The sequence below is a fragment of the Mustela putorius genome, unplaced genomic scaffold (assembly GCF_011764305.1).
Source record: "Mustela putorius furo isolate JIRA1106 unplaced genomic scaffold, ASM1176430v1.1 tig00003932_pilon_pilon_pilon:0A:0A, whole genome shotgun sequence".
In the NCBI taxonomy this organism is placed as follows: Eukaryota; Metazoa; Chordata; class Mammalia; order Carnivora; family Mustelidae; genus Mustela; species Mustela putorius.
Window position 1 is genome coordinate 9,362,229 of NW_025422077.1, and position 20,300 is coordinate 9,382,528.

Sequence of the window (20,300 nt, forward strand, 5' to 3'; positions counted from 1 at the left end):
AAGAAAGAAAGAAATAGCATTAGGAGGACAACGGTGGTTAGGAAGAGGAATCTTCCTGCTCTTTGAGAACCCATCTCACTTCCTCATTCTCAAGTCCTCCCTTGCTTGCCCTTCCCAGCCGCCCAGGTATCTGTCCACAACAAGAAAATGAGATTTTTCATTAACTTAGTGAAGAAAATATGACAGTCAGATGACTGGAAAGGCAAATAGTGCAGTATGTAAACCAAACAAAAGGGGAACCTCTGAAAGCAATGTTTTCCGTACATTCTTAATAGAACACCCAAACGCGTTTTGGTTTCTATAATGCAGTCCCTTTTATCAGCCAATCTTTATGCTGCTTCTCGCTGGTGATCTGTTTGCTCTTTACTCACCCAGTCCTTTCTGAGCCGTATAAAAAGATCCAAGAGCGCCTGGTTGAGGTTTTGCTCTCAGGGAGGCACCGATTAAGGACTCTGGAAAGGACAGAGTCTTTGTTCGTTTACAATGGATCGGCTAACGCTTTTCTTCCTCCATCCTGTATCACTTTATCAAGGGGCGGCTTTCCCTTTTGCACTTCTGTTTAATTATCTCTGCATTCTGGATTCTTTTCCCACCCATGCCAGGTAGGTTTAAGTCCTCATTTCATGGAATTTTATTATTTTCAATAAAGTTAAATTTTGTTAAATATATAACTGATTCTTTAAATGCCTTTGTATGGTTTCTCAGAGAAATGGGATAAGTCAAAACAAATTATGTTAGATGAGCTATATCTCAATCTAGGTTTCAAAAATCATCGTCACTAGAGATCTGACAAGTTGATTGAAATTATTTTAGATCTGGCTAGTACATTCTATACATGAGAGACAGTCCCTATTTTTTGTTTGTTTTAAAGGTTTATTTTATTTATTTGAGAGAAAGGGAAGTATTGAGCGTGGAGAGGGGCAGAGGGAGAAGGAGAGAGAAAAACAAGCAGATTCCATGCTGAGCTCAGAGCCTGACACGCAGCAGACGGGGGGGAGGGGGGGGGAGGGCTCGATCTCAAAACCTTGAGATCAGACCTGAACTCAAACCAAGAGTCCAATGCTTAACCAAGTGAGCCACTCAGGCACCCTGACACAGTCCTTGTTTTTAAAGAAGTTTGTGGAATATCCTTTTATAAAATGAAAATCCATTGCCAGAGGGCTACCTCCTAATAATTCACTTATTTTAGAAATGAAGATTTTTTTTATACATTGAGGATTTTTAATAAAATCCAGCTGTATCTAGTAATCAGTTAGGCTTTCTGAGTTTGACTAAACTGTGGTATGTTATCACCCGTTCACAACTGGTGGATGGCCCTTACCTTCATTTAGGAGACGGGCGTCACGAAGGGGGGCATTGTAAAAAAAAAAAAAAAGTTTCCTCTTGATAAAGAATCACAAATAATAAGGCAAAGCAAGTGCAAAAACAAAGGTTCATTCCCATAGGGTTAAGGTTGCTGGCTTCGGAGACAGGCTGGTGGGTCCTGGGTCCCTCCCTCCCTAAGTGTTCTTATGTATGTGAATAAATTCTCTCCAAGTTGATCCATGAAATAGAAATAATAATGCCTATCTCATGGGGTTATTTTAAGGATTAAATAAAGATACTTTTTAATGCAGGGATTATTAGCACAATGCCTAGAATAAAATAAGCACTCAGTATATCATGTAGCCTGCATTGTACGTGTATAGACATTTCAATGACACCTTAGGCTTCCACTGTGTGAGGAATACATGTTCCCCTCATTTTTCCACGGCAGGGAGGTAAAGGCTTGGCCCACAGTTAACTGGGGTGGGTTAGCTCAAAGAGAAGCACAGGAATGGGCCAGGCCTTGTATGATAGAGCGTCTCACACTGTCTCTCCCAAGAAAGACATTCTCACCTATGTGTGTGTGTCCCTATCCCGCAGAGCCGTGATATGTACCCTGTGGTGGTCGAGAAGACACAGACCGCTTTGACTCAATTTCCCTATCCCTGACTAGTCATACCGATTTTCACACCTCTCTGTTCGGAGTTATTAATTTGGCAGCAATTAAAATGAACAGGGGCTCCTGGCTGACTCCTTCGGGAGATCATGGGACTCTTGAGGGTGGGGTCATGAGTTCAAGTGGAAAGAAGAACTGAGACCTTATCATGTGAAATTTCCCAGGTCTCTGCATATCCTCTGCACCTGCCAGCTTCCAAGGGAAGTAGTTTCCACAAACCACTCATGTGGGTCCTTTCACAACATGAAAAAAACCCCACCAACTTGTAAGATCTGGAAGAGCAGTAGAGAGGATTAAGAGCACATAGAAAGATTTTTTTTTTTTTTTAAAGATTTTATTTATTTATTTGTAAGAGAGAGAGAGTGAGAGCGAGCACAGGCAGACAGAGTGGAAGGCAGAGTCAGAGGGAGAAGCAGGCTCCCTGCGGAGCAAGGAGCCCGATGTGGGACTCGATCCCAGGACGCTGGGATCATGACCTGAGCCGAAGGCAGCTGCTTAACCAACTGAGCCACCCAGGCGTCCCTAGAAAGATTTTCTAACTGAGTTTTCAAACAGTTAGCAGAGAGAGGCACAGAACCCCCTTTCCCACTGTCTCCGGAATGGTTCAGGACAGTGCGACCCAGCGACAAGGAAAGAGGCTCATCTCCACGGGGCGATGTCTAGAGAGCTCTCCTAGATCCTTGACAACTGGCTTTACAACCCTTCATTCAGGTAGCAAGCCACTAGATTTGTAAGCTGTCCCCACCAGGAAACCTTCTGGACTGTCACCCACAGGACTGTCAGGGGTGTCGTTCCCACTTAGGTGACGGACATCAAAGAGAGGTTCGCAGGATCACTGAGGTAGGAATCAAAATTCATCTGAGGGGCGCCTGGGCGGTTCAGTCGGTTAAGCGTCTGCCTTCAGCTCAAGTCATGATCCCATTGTCCTGGGATCGAGCCCTGCATTGGGCTCTCTGCTCAGCGGGGAGCCTGCTTCTCTCTCACCCCTTGCTCCCCGCCCCCCCTTTGCTCATGCTCTCTCTGTGTCAAATAAATAAATAAATAAATAAAATCTTTTTGAAAGGTTGTCTCCTGACATAGTCGTTTGCAAATGGACTCTGGCTTTTTCTCCCTCGGTTCATTCTTTCAGAAAAGCAAAAGGAAGACTTTGGGTGATAACAGTGTGGCTTCTTCAGGTGATACATGGGGCTTACCCCCATTGGGTTACCGAGAATGACATCTGCGGGACTCCTTTGTCACACCGTTCCAAGTCAGTCTCCCACTTGTCCTTTCTCTTTCAGGTACCTCTTTCTCCTGGCTGGAGGGGGCGCCCTGGCCTTGGCAGCCATGGGTTCCTTCGCTGTGCTGGTCCTCATCCCCGCTCTGTGGACTGCGGTGCTGATTTCCTGGCGTGGCCCGCGGGATGTGCACAGGTGGGCGTTCATTTCCCAGATGAGCTGGCAGACGCTCTGTCACCTGGGGCTGCACTACACCGAATACTATCTTCGAGAACGTCCTTCCACGAGGTAAAGCTCACTTGGTTATACTAACCCAGCCGAGGCTGCGCTTGCACCACGGTGAAAGTGGACAGAACCTGGGGGATGAGTCTGAATGCGAATTCTCGCACATTGGGGCAGGGTGACCTTAGGCAAGTTGTTTAACCTCTCAGTCTCAATTTCTGTTCCTAAAAAAACGATAGTGTGTGTGTGTGTTTGTGTCTATAACAATACCTGTATTAGAAGACTCTCAAGTTTGAGATAATTAATATAAATGTAATTAAATGACTATAAGTAACTGCCACATGTTGCCCACATCACACAGTGCCTGGCACTTCGCTGTCCTTATCATTGTGCCTGAAAAGGGCATCGAACCAGGAGTTCCAGGGCCCACAGATAAGATCTGCCTAGAAGTGACTAAGCACAGTCGGCTCAACTCAGACTGGCTGGTTTAGACACACAGTCGGCAGCCTCTGCTCCCCTTCAGCAGCACAGGGAAGGTATAAACTCACTGTAAACCTCGCTGCCTTCCGGTGGAAGCTGCTATGCAAGGGTTTTGCTTTCATTGAGACTCAGCTGTTCTGTCCTCCCACAAGAAGTGTAGTTACCAGTCTAGGAAACGAATCAGGCACTGATTACCATTTAGAGAAGTGTTTTTCATGAGTCAGTGAGATCACCCAGATTAGGGGAGAACAGGTATCTCTGCGATCTTGAGCCCTGTGGTCCCTGGCTTCCCGTCTCACCACAACTGGTGTGGGTCTGTGGTCACTCAGAGAATATGGGCTGAGACCTGTCCAGGCGGGTCACCTCTGACTCTAGTTTGCCATGGGTGCTCTCATTCTACCATCCCTGCCACACCTAGAATCCTTTTCTTCATCCTCACTGCTTTCACCAAAGGCTTAAGGGTTTGTTTTTTGGGAGAAGAGGCAAGGTGGCAGGCAGGTAGGGGGTAGGGAGTACTGACTGGGGTGTGGTGAATTAGGATTTTGGTAAGAAGCGGGGACCTGATAGGGGCTGGAGGAGCGAGTTGAACAGGATCTGATTGATGGGAAGAAGGCTGAGCCAGAGCTGAGACGGGAAGATGTATTAGTTTGCTCTGACTGTCCAAACGAGGTACTGAAGAGGAAGTGACTCACACAACAGAAATGTACTTCCTCTGGAAGCTGGAAGTTCAAGGTCAAGGTGTTGGCAGGTTCAGCTTCTTCCGAGGCCTCTCTCCTTGGCTTGTAGATGGCTGTCTTTCCATGTGTCCTCACCTGGTCTTCCCTGTGTGTGTGTGTGTGTGTGTCCTAATCTCCTCTTCTTGTAAGAATGCCTATCATACTGGATTAGGGTTCACCCCAATGACCTCATTTTAACTTACTCACTCTGTCTCCAAATGCAGCCACATTCTGAGGCACTGGGGGTTAGGGCTTCAACACATGAATCTGGGGGAAACACATTCAGCCCACAATAGCAGGTGTACAAACAGGGGTTGGTGGCGTTTGGAGGCTACTTTGCCTACTGTTTGGATAGGTCAGGGAAGGTCAGTTGTCCTTAAATCCTCAGACTCACAGACAGAAGCTGTGGAAAATGTGGGAAACAGTGCCATTTTCTCTCCACAGGACAGCGTTCCTGATTGTAGAGGGCATCGTGTAATTTTCATTACTCTTTTCCATAAAAACCTTGCCAGCAAGATCTTCTCTACCTTGTGACCCTGAAGCAGGAGCAGCTCAGGTGACTGGTTAAGAACCTCAAATTGCTAATGACTCAGTGCACACCCTGAACCCCAAGACTGACTCACTGTTCCTAAGCACAGAGGCCAAAGACTGCAGAATCTTACTGACAGGGACCAGTTCATAATTTAAAATCTTCGCCTTCCTATAATCTCTTCAATACTAAATTTGTGTCCCTTCTGTGGCAAATTTCTCCCAGGTCCCGGATCCTAGTCTATAGAAGCCATTCCCAGAAATATACTAACAATATTTCCCCCACAATATCCCTTGTCATTCTTCTAGTTGCCTCTCTAATGATTCATTTCCCCATTTACCCTTTGATCCTAACCAGAGCAGCCTGTGGGGAGAAGTAACTCAAGAATCTTTGTGGGGCGCCTGGTGGCTCAGTGGGTTAAGCCTCTGCGTTCAGCTCAGGTCATGATCTCAGGGTCCTTGGATAGAGCCCCGTGTCGGGCTCTCTGCTCAGCAGGGAGCCTGCTTCCCCCTGTCTCTCTGCCTGTCTCTCTGCCTGCTTGTGATCTCTGTCAAATAAATAAATAAAATCTTAAAAAAAAAACAAAACCCAAGAATCTTTGTGGGGGCACCGCAGGGCTGGACATCGGTCTCCATTGTTCAGGGCTGCTGTTCGCTGTGGGGTCGTGTGTGAGGGACTAGAATGGGATGAAATAAATGTGGAGCGTCTTCACATTTGAAATAAATCTCTTTCAGGTTCTGCATCACTCTTTCTTCCCTCATGCTATTGACCCAGAGGGTGACGTCCCTCTCTCTGGATATCCGTGAGGGAAAAGTGAAGGCAGCATCAAGAGGCATCGGGGAAAGAAGCTCGTTGTCTGAGCATCTGTGTGAGGCGCTGCCCTACATCAGCTACTTGCTCTTTTTCCCTGCTCTCTTAGGAGGCCCCCTGTGTTCCTTCCAGAAATTCCAGGCTCGTGTCCAAGGGTCTGGCACTTTGAGTCCCAGGCGCGCCCTCTGGGCTCTGAGCCAGAGGGGTCTGCAGATCCTGGGTCTCGAGTGCCTAAAGGTGGTTTTGGGGAAGGTGGTGAGAGCAGGAGCAGGTCTGGCTGACTGCCAGCAGCTCGAGTGTATTCGAGTCATGTGGTCCACGGCCGTGTTCTTCAAACTCACCTACTACTCTTGCTGGATCCTGGATGACGCCCTCCTCCACGCCGCGGGCTTTGGACCTGGGTTTGGTCACAGCCCCAGCGAGGAGGGCTACCTCCCCGATGCGGACATCTGGACACTGGAAACGACCCACAGGATCTCCCTGTTCACGAGAAAGTGGAACCAAAGCACAGCGCGGTGGCTCCGACGCCTCGTGTTCCAGCACGGCGGGACCTGGCCGCTGCTGCAGACCTTTGCCTTCTCGGCCTGGTGGCATGGGCTCCATCCAGGACAGGTGTTCGGTTTCCTGTGCTGGGCTCTGATGGTGGAGGCCGATTACCTGATTCACACTTCTGCCGGCTTGTTTATCAGATCCTGGCCAATGCACCTGCTCTACCGAGCGCTCACTTGGGCCCACACCCAGCTCATCATTGCTTATATAATGCTGGCCGTGGAGGCCCGGAGCCTCTCCTCCCTCTGGCTGCTGTGTAATTCCTGCAACAGTGTCTTCCCCCTGGTGTACTGCATTTTGCGTTTTCTATTGGGAAAGAGAAAGCAGACATTTAACTGATAGCTTCTCTCCTGCCTTCAGGGTATACATCCATGAAACAGAGTTGAGAAAGTGCCAGATGGTGTGTTGATGAGACGTAGGCTTGAACTCTTCCATACTAGGCTTTTGTTTTGTTTTGTTTTATTTTGTTTTGTTTTTCAAGTACTGGGTGTATATTCCTGGGGTCTGCCCGTAGAAATTTGTGTACCTCTTTTCACAAGCTATAGTACTGATACTGAAAGATAAAAAAAAAAAAAAAAAAAAAAAAAGACATGGTTTCTTCCTTTAGGACTTACAGTTTGGGCATGGAAGCAAGGAAAGGTGATAGGTAAAAACAGAAGGTACTGCCAACCAAAAGGCAAGTGGTAAATGCTGGGCCAAACACTGAATCTCCAACAGTTCCACTTGATCCTGGACGGCGAGTTTAGCCAGACAAAAATAAGAGAAATCTTAATTAGGGGCAGCCGCCTGGCAGACTCACTCAGTAGAGGGTGTGACTCTGGATCTTGGGATCGTGAGTTCTAGTCCCATGTGGGATGTAGAGATGACTTTAAAAAGTCCTCTAAATCAGATTCTCGTATTGGCTTGTTCCACGAACTAGAGACTCATTCTCATCTAGAGGTAATTTGAACATTTTGGTCTCAAAATGGAAAGGCTGCTATGATCTCCGAATATATTAATACACTGAAAATCTGGGGCGCCTGGGTAGCTCAGTGGGTTAAAGCCTCTGCCTTTGGCTCAGGTCCTGATCTCAGCGTCCTGGGATCGAGCCCCACATCGGGCTCTTTGTTCAGCAGGGAGCCTGCTTCTTTCTCTCTCTCTGACTGCCTCTCTGCCTACTTGTGATCTCTGTCTGTCAAATAAATAAATAAATAAATCTTAAAAAAAAAAAAAACACTGAAAATCTGGCTGAGCCATGATAACCACTTACATAACAGGCACAAAACTGACCTATGAGACGTCACATGAAGAGGCCAAAAACAAGAAGTAAGCCCTATTTTAGTACAATGTTGAGGGTCTGGTTCCCTTTTCTTGGCATAGCCTATATAACTCTCTCTCTTTCTCCCTCTGGGAGGGTCCCCGAGAGAAAGCTGTGAAGACTGCTGAGGGGTAGCGAAGCTGTGTGACCCCGTGGTCGCTGTCACAGCGCCTCCGCCTGCTGGCTGCCTGGCCGGTCACATCATTACAGTTTTTTCCTCTCTCTCTCTCTTATACTCTTATTTTTTTTTAAAGATTTATTTATTTGTTTGACAGAGAGTGCACAAGCAGGAGAGAGGGAGAAGCAGGTTCCTCACTGAGCAAGGAGCCCGACTCCAGACTGAATCCCAGGACCCTGGGATCATGACCTAAACAGAAGGCAGATGCTCAACCGACTGAGCCACCCAGGTGCCCCATAATTAGTTTTTCTTTAACTTTAGCTCAGCTTACTTTTAAAACTTGTCCTCTTTCTAAGCCATGGCATCGCTGAACACTGAATTTAGCGGATTCACTATATTTCACTCTCACACTCACTAAAGAAACACGTACAAAGTTTCTTTGTGTCCCACTTAAAATCATTCACTTACCCTACCTACCCCACCACAGGAAGCATGGTATGAGCGTTGAAGCTTCCAAAACCAACCATCTGCATTCTTTTCAAAATATAAAACTGCAAGTAAGCTTCTAATCTTTAAAACTTGGCAAAGATAATACCAAGTTAGAAGTGATGGATCACTTAGAAAGGTATGCCAATATCACTCACGGGCATGAAGGCAGACAGACAGCCCAGACTTCACACACACAACACACCGTAGCAGGCAGTGAGGGCCTTGAACAGATGGCATGAATTTGTAGTGGCCTTCACCCGCATGGTTCCAGACTTTCTCTCACCACACTCGACAGCCCAGAGGAGACAGTATGGACAAACAGGGCTTTCCAGGATTGGGTGTAATCAAGGGGAAACAGTTGATAGCCAAGGGAGTGGTAAAGTACTCTAAGACCATTACAAGCAAGCCACTGGAAGGACTATCCTTAGAATCCAACCCAGAGGGGCAAGTGGGATGGTGGGGGTGGCGTTATGGGTTGGGAGGAAAGAGAACAATCATCTCAACATTACTTGTCATTAAAAAAAAAAAAAAAAAGTCAGCATTAGAATTACAATAGATGATGATAGAGCTTTTTAAAAAATCAATGCTTTGGGGGCACCTGGGTGGTTCAGTCAGTTAAATGTTCAACTTCAGCCCGGGTCATGATCTCAGGGTCCTGGGATGGAGCCCTGCGTCAGAGTCCCCTGCTTAGCAGGGAGCCTGCTTCTCTGTCTGCCCCTCCTTCCACTCATGTTCTCTCTCTCTCTCAAATAAATAAATACAATCTTTCTTAAAAAAAAAAAAAAAAATCAGGGGCGCCTGGGTGGCTTAGTGGGTTGAGCTTCTGTCTTCCGCTCAGGTCAAGTTCTCAGGGTCCTGGGATCGAGCCCTGCATCAGGTTCTCTGCTCATCGGGGAGCCTGATTCCCCCTCCCACCCCTCTCTCTGCCTGCCTCTCTGCCTACTCATGATCTCTCTGTGTCAAATAAATAAAATCTTTAAAAAAAAAATCAGTGCTTGTATAGTGGCACTTCTGAGGAGCTAACCATGTGGAGGTATGTGTTCAGTTTATGAAAATCCTTCAAACTGTATACTTAGATGTTAATTCTCCTAATGCTGACCATGTTTTATGATAAGTAATGCTGTGATAATTATATGATTAACTTGAGCGCGTTTCCCCATGTATATTACACTTCTGTAATTTCCTTACACAAATGCTTTTAATGATTAGGAAAATGCTTATGATAGAATGTTCAGTTTTAAAAGTAGTTGCGTGGTCCCTGGCTGGCTCAGCTGGTTAAGTGTCCATCTCCTGGTTTTGGCTCAGGTCATACTCTCAGGGTTCAGAGATCGAGCTCGGTGTTGGACTCCACACTGGTCATGGAGCCTGCTTAAGATTCTCTCTCTTCCTTTGCCTCTGCTCCTAGTTCCCCCCCCCTCTAAAAAAAATTAAGAAATAAAAAGTAGTTGGTTAATAAAGTCTTTTAAAGTGCAGTTCAGTCTCCAAATCTATCTCCTGTTGATGGCCAGGGATAATTTCTGCTCCTCTCACTGGTTAAAGCCAGGACACATACTTACTTCCTTTTGTATTTGCATCCTATAAAAGTATCCCATTTATACTGGATAGTATAAAGAACAATGTGATTTGAAAGAATTAAGCTAAGGAAAAAAGTCATAGCTGGGAACAGACACCTCACAAAAAAAGAACTTCACTCTTTGGCTATTATGAATAATGCTACTATGAATATTTGTGTTCAATTTTTTGTGTAGATCCAAGTTTTCCATTCTCTTGGGTATATATGGATGAGCAGAATTGCTGGGTCATAGAGAACTATGTTTAACTTTTTGAGTAACTGTCAAACTGTTTTCCACATCAGCTGTATGTTTTACTTCCTACTCCTAGTGTATGAAGATTCCAGTTTCTCCACATCTTTGTCAACACTTGTTATATCTTTTTCATTCTAGACATTCTAGTGGGTTAAAATTGTATCTCACTGTGATTTTTTTTTAAGATTTTTTTTTTTATTATTATTAGAGAGAGAGAGAGTGGGAGCAGGGTCAGAGGAGAGAATTTTCAGGCAGACTCCCCAGTGAGCACAGAGCCCGATGTGGGGCTCCATCTCATAACCCACGAGATCATGACTTGAATCAAAACTGACTTAGCCACCCAGGCACTGCTCTCATTGTGGTTTTGATTTGCATTTCCCTAATGATTAACAATGTTGAGCACCTTTTCATATGATTGTTAGCATTTGTACCTTTCTTTTACAGAAATGTCTATGCAGATGCTTTGCCCATTTTAAAATCAGGTTACTAGGGTCTTTCTGCTGTTGAATTGTTTAGAGTTATTTAAATATTTTGGGTACTTGATCCTTATTAGTTATGCAATTTGCAAATATCTTCTCCCATTCTGTGGGTTGTATTTTCACTCTCTTGATGGTGTCCTTTGAAGCACAGAAGTTTTTAATCTTGAGAAACACAATTTGTATTTTCCCCTTGGTTAGTTGTTGCTTCTCGTTATCTATGAAACCATTGCGTAACCAAAGTTATGAAGATTTACACTTATATAAATCTTAAACCTTTATAGTTTAGCTCTTACATTTAGGTCTATGATATATTTTGATTTAACTTTTGAAGACAGAGTGAGGTAGGGGTCCAATTTCATTCCTTTGCATGTGTTTATCCCATTGTTCCAGCACCACTGCTAAAAAGGCTCTTCTTTCCCCTTTGAATTGTCTTGGACACTAAAGTTGTTTTTTTTTTTTTTTTTAAAGATAAGAACCAAAAAGGGGCACCTGGGTGGCTCAGTTGGTTGAGTGTCTGCCTTTGGCTCTGGTCATCACATACCTTAATCCAGAGGTCAGAAAGTTTCCAATAACACCCACAAGTCAGGAAACCACTGCCAAAGTCACAAATTCCTTGCATCTGCTTAAAAGCAGTGGAATGCAGAGTCCTGTTAACCCTTGAGAAAACTCACATCTGCTTAAGTCTGCATACCGCTGTTGGCAGAGGACGAACCTCTTTCATCTCACCAAAGCATGGTGAATATATTTTATTAGCAAAATATAGATTAAACACAGGACCCTGGAGGCAAGGGAATCTGGAAAATATAGTTTCAAGACCCCTGTAATAGAAGGTGATGCGCTCTGAAAGCAGATGTAACCTGGATGGACTCCTGGGCTCACATAAGGCATGCAGGGCCTTGCTTGTTTATAGGGCTGAAACCTAATCAGTTGACCCTGCATCCAGACTTCTGCAGAGACAGAATATGTATTAGTGGATCTGAAAATAAACAATAGTTGATCAGGGAGAAATAGCTCGCTGAAAAATAAGTTTTCCATTTTCTGCTAGTTTTAAACTCATTAACCCTATGCGACACAGTTTCAATCCTGCAAAAACAACTCAAGAATATGTGTTAGGCCCATCTTTGCTCTTCAAATAGCATGGGGAATTTTACCATTGATTTATTGCCTCTGATATGGTTAGGGTATTTCCTGACCTGGTAAACTGTTCGTTCTTTGCAATTTCCTTTGTTCCTTAAAATCCTTAACTTTTAAAAGATTTTATTTAAGACACACACACACACACACACACACACACACACACACACACACAGTGGGGGGTTGGAAGGGGCAGAGGGAGAGGGAGAAGCAGACTCCCCGCAGAGGAGGGAGCCTGACACAGGGCTCCGCCTGGTCCTAGGACCCTGAGATCTTGACCTAAGCAGAAGACAGATGCTTATAAAGCGTCTCTTTATAAGGTGTTCCTTATAAAGCGTTCTTGTGTCTGCATTTTTTACAATGTGATTTTTTTTACTATGTGATTTTTAATAACTGCCTAATACATTCATGATTTATTTAATCAAACTTCTGTTATGTGACTTTAACAGTGTTTTAATTTTTCACTGCTGTAATTAATAAGGTGATGACTATCTTCTATCTCTGATTAATTCCCTAGGATTAATATTCAGGTAGTTAATAAGCTATATAATATGCATCCTTGGAGGCTTTTAATATTTATCACCAAATTATATTTAAGACTTTTTTTAAAGTGTTTTTTTTTTTTTTCCTTTTTTTTTTGTTTTTTAATGTAAGTTCTACACTAAACATGGGGCTTGAACTCACGACAGTGAGATCAAAGACACATGCTCCACCGCCTGAGCCAGACAGGTCCCCCACATTTCAGGATGTTTGTACCAATTTACACTTCTACCTATAATCTGTTGAGAGTGACCATCATTTCATATGCCACACCTGGGTATTATAATTTCATAAAGGTCTTTGCCATATTTGTAAGTGGTATAAAGCGTCATATTGTTTACATCTCATGGACTTACTAACAAGAATAACGCCCCCTCCATATATTCCTTATCGATCATCTACATACAGATTTTTATTCAGAAATTATGTGCTCATATATTTTGCTACTTCTTTTAATTTTTTTCCCCTAATCTATTTGTAAGACTTCCCTGTAAGATGTTCTTCTATCTTTTTAAAAGTAATTATCAAAACAGGTAAAGTACAATTTAATAAAACGTCTGTGTATGTACCATGAAAAGTTAAAAAAGCAAATCACTGAGAATACAATTGAAGTCCTTTTTGAATCCCTCCTTGACTACTTATTCCCACTTTCTCACCTCAGAAGAGATTGCATTTTATATTTTAATGACATAGTTTATTTATCCCAAAACAATATGTAGTATTTGGGGGCATGCATTTTTTTAATAGGTTTGATTTTTAAATTTTATTTATTTGACAGAGAGAGAAGAGAGAGGGCACGAGCAGGGGGAGTAGCAGGCAGAGGGAGAGGAAGCAGCAGTCTCTCCACTGAGCAGGGAGCCCGACGTGGGGCTCCATCCCAGGACCCTGGGATCATGACCTGAGCCACAGGCAAATGCCTAACCAACTGAGCCACCCAGGTGCCCCTGGGGAATGCTTTAAACTTTATATAAATGGTATTATTGTCCAGTATCCTTTTGTGACTTGACTTTTCACCCAGTTCCTTGTTAGTTTCATCCATGCTGGTCTATGCAGGCTGTGGTCCCTGCATTTTCACTGCTGTATACAGTGTTCATCATACAATGTGAATGTACCACAATTTATTTACCCAGTCTCCTTTCCCCCCCAAGTATTTGTTATTAAAATAATTAGTGATGGGATGTCTGGGTGGCTCAGTAAGTTAAGCATCTGCCTTGAGCTCAGGTCATGATCCCAGGATCCCTGCTCAGAGGGGAGCCTGCTTCTCTCTCTGCCTGCCACTCCCCCTGCTTGTGCTGTCAAATAAAGAAATAAAATCTTTTGGGTCGCCTGGGTGGCTCAGTGGGTTAAAGTCTCTGCCTTCAGCTCAGGTCATGATCCCAGGGTCCTGGGATGGAGCCCCGAGTCAGGCTCTCTGCTCGGCAGGGAGCCTGCTTCCCCCTCTCCCTCTGCCTGCCTCTCTGCCTACTTGTGATCTCTGTCTGTCAAATAAATAAATAAAATCTTGAAAAAAAAAAAAAAGAAAAAATCTTTTAAGAAAATTAGTGATGGACATTCCTTTTTTTTTTTTTTTTAAGATTTTATTTATTAATTTATTTGACAGAGAGATCCCTGCCGAGCAGAGAGCCTGACTTGGGGCTCCATCCCAGGACCCTGGGATCATGACCTGAGCTGAAGGCAGAGGCTTTAACCCACTGAGCCACCCAGGCGACCCAGTGATGTACATTCTTATACGTGGTTCCTTGAGTGCATGTATCAGGGTTTCCACAGGATATGTTCCTACTCATGGAGTCACTTGGGTTATAACGCTCACAGATCTCCAATTTTGCTACATGTTGTCAAATATTCCTATATAGTCTCCAAAGTGATTGTACCAATGGACACTTACACTGGCAGTATTTGTGTTTAATTTGCTACATATCCTTTCCAGTTACTGATATAGTCAAGACTTACAATTTTGCTGATGTGGTGGGTGCTAATGGTACTTTAAAAAACTTTTTATTTTGAAATAGTTTTAGACTTACAGAAAGTTGCACAAAAATAGTACAGAGAATTCATGTCTCTTTTACCCTTAAAGTTATCAACTTATATAACCACAGCACAATTACAAAGCAATTAGTATCAGCACAATATTACTAACTACTAAACTACTGACCTTATTCAAATTTCACCAATTCTCCTCCAATGTCATTGTGCAGCTCCAGATCTAATGCAGGATTGCATTTCCATTTAATTACTGTGTCTCCATAGTTTCTTTCCATCTGTGACAGTTCCTCAGTTTTTCCTGGACTCTCATGACCTCGATGACTCTTGTCTTTCATGACTTTTGCTGAGTACCAGTTGTTTCGTAGAATGTCTTTCCAAGTGGGTTTATCTGATGTTTTCTGATTCAATGGAGACTAAAATAAAACAAAATCTTCCTTCTAGAGTAAGATTGTTGAAAGGATAACATGCTTCATTATGAAGAACGCTGTCTTCTGTGGGCTGAGATGCGTTACTACAGATCAAGCTGTTTTGGAGCAGGGGGCCTGGAGTCATGTAAGGAGACCTCATAAGTCCCCTTGCACGGGATTTGAGAATCTCTCCCTTTTAGGGGAGGTAAAATGCTACCTGCAACCTGGCACAGGTCAGAGCTGTAGAGAGAGTCAGAGCAGCCTTACAAGCAAGTACACAGCCAATACGTAGAAGACAGTGAGTATGATGATGAGTTTTGGGTTTTCTTTGGTGGGGGCCGGTGAGGGTTGTATAGTAATTCCTATCTCTTTTCCTCAGGCCTTTGGTAAAAGACTGGCCTGAAGTTATAGCCCCATTTTAGGTGTGCTTCACAGGATCAAGGGAGAGTGTCCTATCCATGGTTGGGGTGCAGGATATAGGGATAAAGGGCAAAGCAATTACAAAGTGGGGGAAAGGTGGATGCGGACAATGGAAGCCAATCCAGGGCCAGAGTTCAGCTGAGGGACAAGCAACAACCATGACCAGTTTGTATAACACACGCAATCCTGGGATTCCCGGAAATATTTGGGAAGAGAAACATGAACATAAGAACATTAACTGTTACACAGGTTGAGGGCTTGAATGGTTCTTTATTACCATCCTAGACCAAGATCACCCACCATTTTCTTTCTTTTTTTTTTTTTAAAGTAATCTCTACACCCAACCCAAATGCACAATCCTGAGATCAAGAGTCACATGCTCAACTGACTGAGCCAGCCAGGTGGCCCAACAACCATTTTCTCTGTGAAGGCTTCTCTCTCCTCCCTCCGCTGCTGCTGTTGCTACTCCCTCTAGAGTCACACAGCTACTTGGTAGATAGAATGTAGCAGGGATGTCCAAGATACTTTTGTTGGTTCTCATCTCACTTCCCGTTTTATTTTGTAGCCCTGGTGTCTGATTCCAAAAATGTCTGTGTGATGAGTAAATGCCTATGGTGGGCTATGGAATGTCTCACGTAAGATGTGTAATAGCAGATACAGCTCTTCCCATCCAAGCAGATAGTGGGTTCCATGTTCACGGTCACAGGAGAGAATGTTACAGGGAGAGTATGCTGCGAGAAAATGTTTACCCGTAGTACTATACTGTGTGTCTTTGAATTAAAACCACTGTGGTATGACAAAGAAGCTCTGAGGAAAAAAGCAAAACCGTGGTCCTGGGCAATCTAATTGGATTTGGGTGCAGAATACATAAAATATTCTGTAACTTCATCAGCCTGATGTTGTATACCACTTGGTATGGTCTTTTGGAGGGGGTTTCAATTTTCTAAACTGTCAACATGGAACTTCTTTCTGTTCTGTTAACTGTTTCCTCAGTGCTAAATTCTGTGAGTTTGTCTTATTCCAATGGGCATTCCTAAACTGTCTGGTTATCCCTGTCTGGGAACTCCCCTCTGCTACCTAGAACCCCTGGCTAGACCAACTGTTGCTCCCGCTTGCGCAGCCTGAGGAAAGGGAGGGGTGGTGTTTTCAGGGAGTTAGGGAGAAGAAAGAGGTGCCACTGAGCAGGGTACCCTGGTGGCTGACCTGGACTTGGCTATTCCCACTTTTGCTGCTTCAGGAAACGTGTCCTCCAACCCAGCCCGGAAGGCGTGAGATGGGGACGGGTCTGTGTGTGGAGATGCATAAAGATCTGCTGGTTTGGCTGCTTCCCCTGTAGCACCCCAAAGAATCCCTCAGTAAACTGCCTCAGTATGTTGCCTCTGAGACCCTTCCCACTCTGGATGCCACCACTTGTGCTGATCAAGGGTCTCCTTGGCATGGCCCCCCTATTTTATGGTAGCATCGTCTCCTGTGTTGGCCATCAGCATTCTAGGCTACAGTTTTGTTCTTCAATTTAATCATTCAGGTTCTCATTTTCTCAGAGATTTCTTAGTTTCAGATCTACCAAGACTTTCCCTTCTTGTTCTAAGTTTGGCAATATATTTCCCTATTCTTTAAAAAAAAAAAAAAAAAAGTGTATCATTTCTCAGTTTGGTGCGGGAGTGGGGGCAGGGAGGATCACACATACTTAAGCCATCGGAAGCGTGTCATGGCACCTTGGTGGTATTTATTAGATAATCAATAGGCCTTCCTGAAATATTGCAGTGAATGAGAAGACCAAATATTGCAGTGAATGAGAAGACCAGGGAGGTAGCGCATTTCCAAGACATACTCGGAGGCTAACGGGGTGACTCCCATCAGCAATATACTAGACTGGATTGTTAAAATGTTCTATTTTTTCAGTTTGTCTACTCCCACGAGAAGAGGGAACTGCTTAGCAGTGCAGAGAACTGTTAAGAAGCAGTCATGATAGCTAACGCTTAACCATCTCAATCACTGTGAGCCCTCTGCACGTCACACTGAAACATCACAGCCACATTACTGTTATTATCCTCATTGTACAGATGTGGACCTGAGACACGGAGAGGTCCACTGACTCACTTAAGGTTGCACATCTAGTAGGAGGACTAGCTGGTGGTACAGGGAGGCTGACTCCAGAGCTCACGCTGTAACCACTATGTCAAGATTTGTGCTAGTGTCAACCCCCGGGAGCTTATAAAGTAGTTCCACGGCTGAAGGGCCCACAGTATTGTTTCACAGGGTAAAGGTTTGAAACAAGGCAAATGATGTCACATCCAGGTCCCACGCAGATATGATGAACCAGTAGTTTGGACAGATGGTCTAGACCTTATTGTTTTCAAACTCTCCCTCACTACTACTTTTCCATCCCCCACCCTGACATGACAATCAAAAACTTGGTAGTGACCCTTGACTCCTCTCTTTTCCCCCCACACAGTTCATCCGCAAATCTGCTTGGTCACTCCTTCACAACACAACATAAATCTCACCACCTCTCACGTCTCCACTGTATCTGGGACCCAGGGTGAGGGTGTCAAAATCAAGAGGCGCCCACCCCCATTTTTGCTGCCCCAACTCCCCCGAGTCCCAGGAAGACTAAGAGCCAACACCACCCCTAATGCTGCTCCAGAGAAAGCCTTCTGTTGCCAAGACCCTGCCTACCAGCGAGAGACAGGCCAGAGCACAACAGGAAATTACCATGCACCTCCCTTTTCCTTCCCGAATCTTTTCCTCCTGCAGTTCCTCACACTTCCCTTTTGGCATGTATAGGAATCAGCTTCCTTTGATACCTTCTGAGTCTCTAGTTCAGAGAGGGACCTTGTTCCAAGTTTTGTTTTGTTTTCTGTTCCCCAATAGTACCTAGAATGTTGCCATGTAGAATATAATTGCCCCTGGGAACAAAGAACTTATCTAGATGAAGAGCTTGAACCAAACGCAGTATTTCAGTATACATATTTCATACTATCTTCACATAGTCAAGGTGAACTATAAACCATTTCTACCTAATTAGTTGTCCAACTAATAAGACACTTCTCAGTGTCTGGAAGGTGTTTTTTTAAGTATACATACGTGTGTGTGTGTGTGTGTATACACATATGTACATTATTTTGTTTAAAGTAGGATGTAGGCCCAACATGGGGCTCGAACTTGTGACCTTGAAATCAACAGTCACATGCTCTACCACAGAGCCATTATATAATAATATATATAATTATATAATAATTATATATTATTATATATAATATATATTATATATATAATAATATATATATTATTATAATATATAATAATATATTTTTTGAGGACACTTTTAAGCACTAGATTAGGCCATTTATGCTTATAAATGACAAATGTCCTTTCTAGTATCAAGTATGGCTCAAAACCATTTTTTTTTTTAAATCCTTGGGAGACTAATACCCTCTTCTTCACTGCTGTACTCATTAACTAGGTATTAGAGCTGATTCTGTATTTTGGAAGCTGATGATTTAGACCATGACAAAAATGAATTAAAATCCATCCATTTTAATTTAATCCTAGAAAACTGTTCAACAGTGAAAATTTTTAGAGACAATCACCACATGTTCTATGAGGTATACCTAGCTTTCAGGAAAACATCTGTTCTATTTTGGAGGTTCACATATCTACACAAGTTACTGACTTTATGTCATAACTACATTTACATATTACATAATACATTGACCAGCCAAAAGAGAAAAATATATATATATTTTTTGAAGTTTATTTATTTATTTGACAGAGAGAGAAAGAGAGAGATCACATGTAGGCAGAGAGGCAGGCAGAGAGATAGGGAGTAGAAGGCTTCCTGTTGAGCAGAGAGCCTGATGTGGAACACAATCCCAGGACCCTGAGGTCATGACCTGAGCTGAAGGCAGAGGCTTAACCCACTGAGCCATTCAGGTGCCCGGAGAAAAAGATATTTCTGATATTAAATGTCAGATACAGTACAAATCAAGGTAACTAAATTATTAAATAGTAATTCTCTTACAAAGAGATAATGGAAATACTCAGTCTCATTCTATATTGTTCTATTTGATGGTTTCTATGGCTGTAAGCTGCCACAAAGTTTCTCTCTCACAGTATTAGCCATTCAACTGGCTTCTGAAACAAAAGTTCCCATTTTCCCTGTGAGTACTAGCTCTAAACGTAAACAAGAAAACAACTATAATTGGAAAAGGGATATTTCATGGTCTTAATTTCTCACTTGTGGAAACATGTTTGAGTTTGACTGTTTTATTCCCTCTGATAGGAATTTACAAGCTTAATAAATAATATCTGAATTACAAGCTTAATAATTAATATCTGAATTGTATGGTCCTAAACCCAAGGATGGATTCAAAGAATCTTCAAGAGACTGGCAGCAAAATATTCAGTACAGAGTGTCCAGTAAAAATGAACTGTCAAACTGTCTTCATATCTAGACTTTCTGCAACTGAAATTAAACAGTGAAGAGAGATAAGCTCTCAGAAATCAGTTAGAGGCCTGTGGTATCCAAACTACATCCTTGAGTTCAGCCACGGGACCTCGGAGGCTCTTTCTGCCGCACCGTCACACCTCGTCTGTGCTCCCTCTCACAACGGCCCACTGGTTGGTGTGTAGTTTAACAGCTACAATTTTGTAAAAAAGGCCTCTTCAAAGCATTTCATTTGTATAAGGGGTGGGAACACCTGGTGAGGCCCACTGAGGTACTATGTACAGAAATGTTACAGAATGGATTCAGTCTGCTTGGTTACCTCATTTTCCCCCAATAACTTGCCATTTTTCCTGATGTATTAGTTTGTTTATTTATTTAAAGATTTATCCACTCATTTGGAGAGAAAGAAAGAGTGCACACGCCCATGCACATGAGTTGGGGGTAGGGCCGAAGGTGATGGAAAGGGGGAGAGACCCTCTACCAGACTTTTTGCTGAATACGGAACTGGAAACAAGGAGCTGGACACCTAACCCACTGAGCCACCCAGACGCCCCCTAATGTAGTACAGTTCAGAAAATCAGAAATAGAAGAAGTTAAGGCATGCTAGGAACAAACTCAGTTGTAAGTAAAGCCAGCAAAAACACAATTCCAGAAAAATACAGGTCTGGAGCTAT

General features: G+C 43.5%; 1 protein-coding gene across 1 annotated transcript; it reads left to right on the forward strand.

Annotated features, from left to right (window-relative positions):
- Positions 1-7,050, forward strand: MBOAT4 (membrane bound O-acyltransferase domain containing 4). Its single transcript, XM_004757804.3, has 3 exons — positions 1-602; positions 3,262-3,486; positions 5,880-7,050. The coding sequence occupies exons 1-3, from the start codon at positions 484-486 to the stop codon at positions 6,841-6,843; spliced, it is 1,308 nt and encodes a 435-aa protein (XP_004757861.1). The 5' UTR covers positions 1-483; the 3' UTR covers positions 6,844-7,050.
- The last annotated feature ends 13,250 nt before the right edge of the window (positions 7,051-20,300 follow it).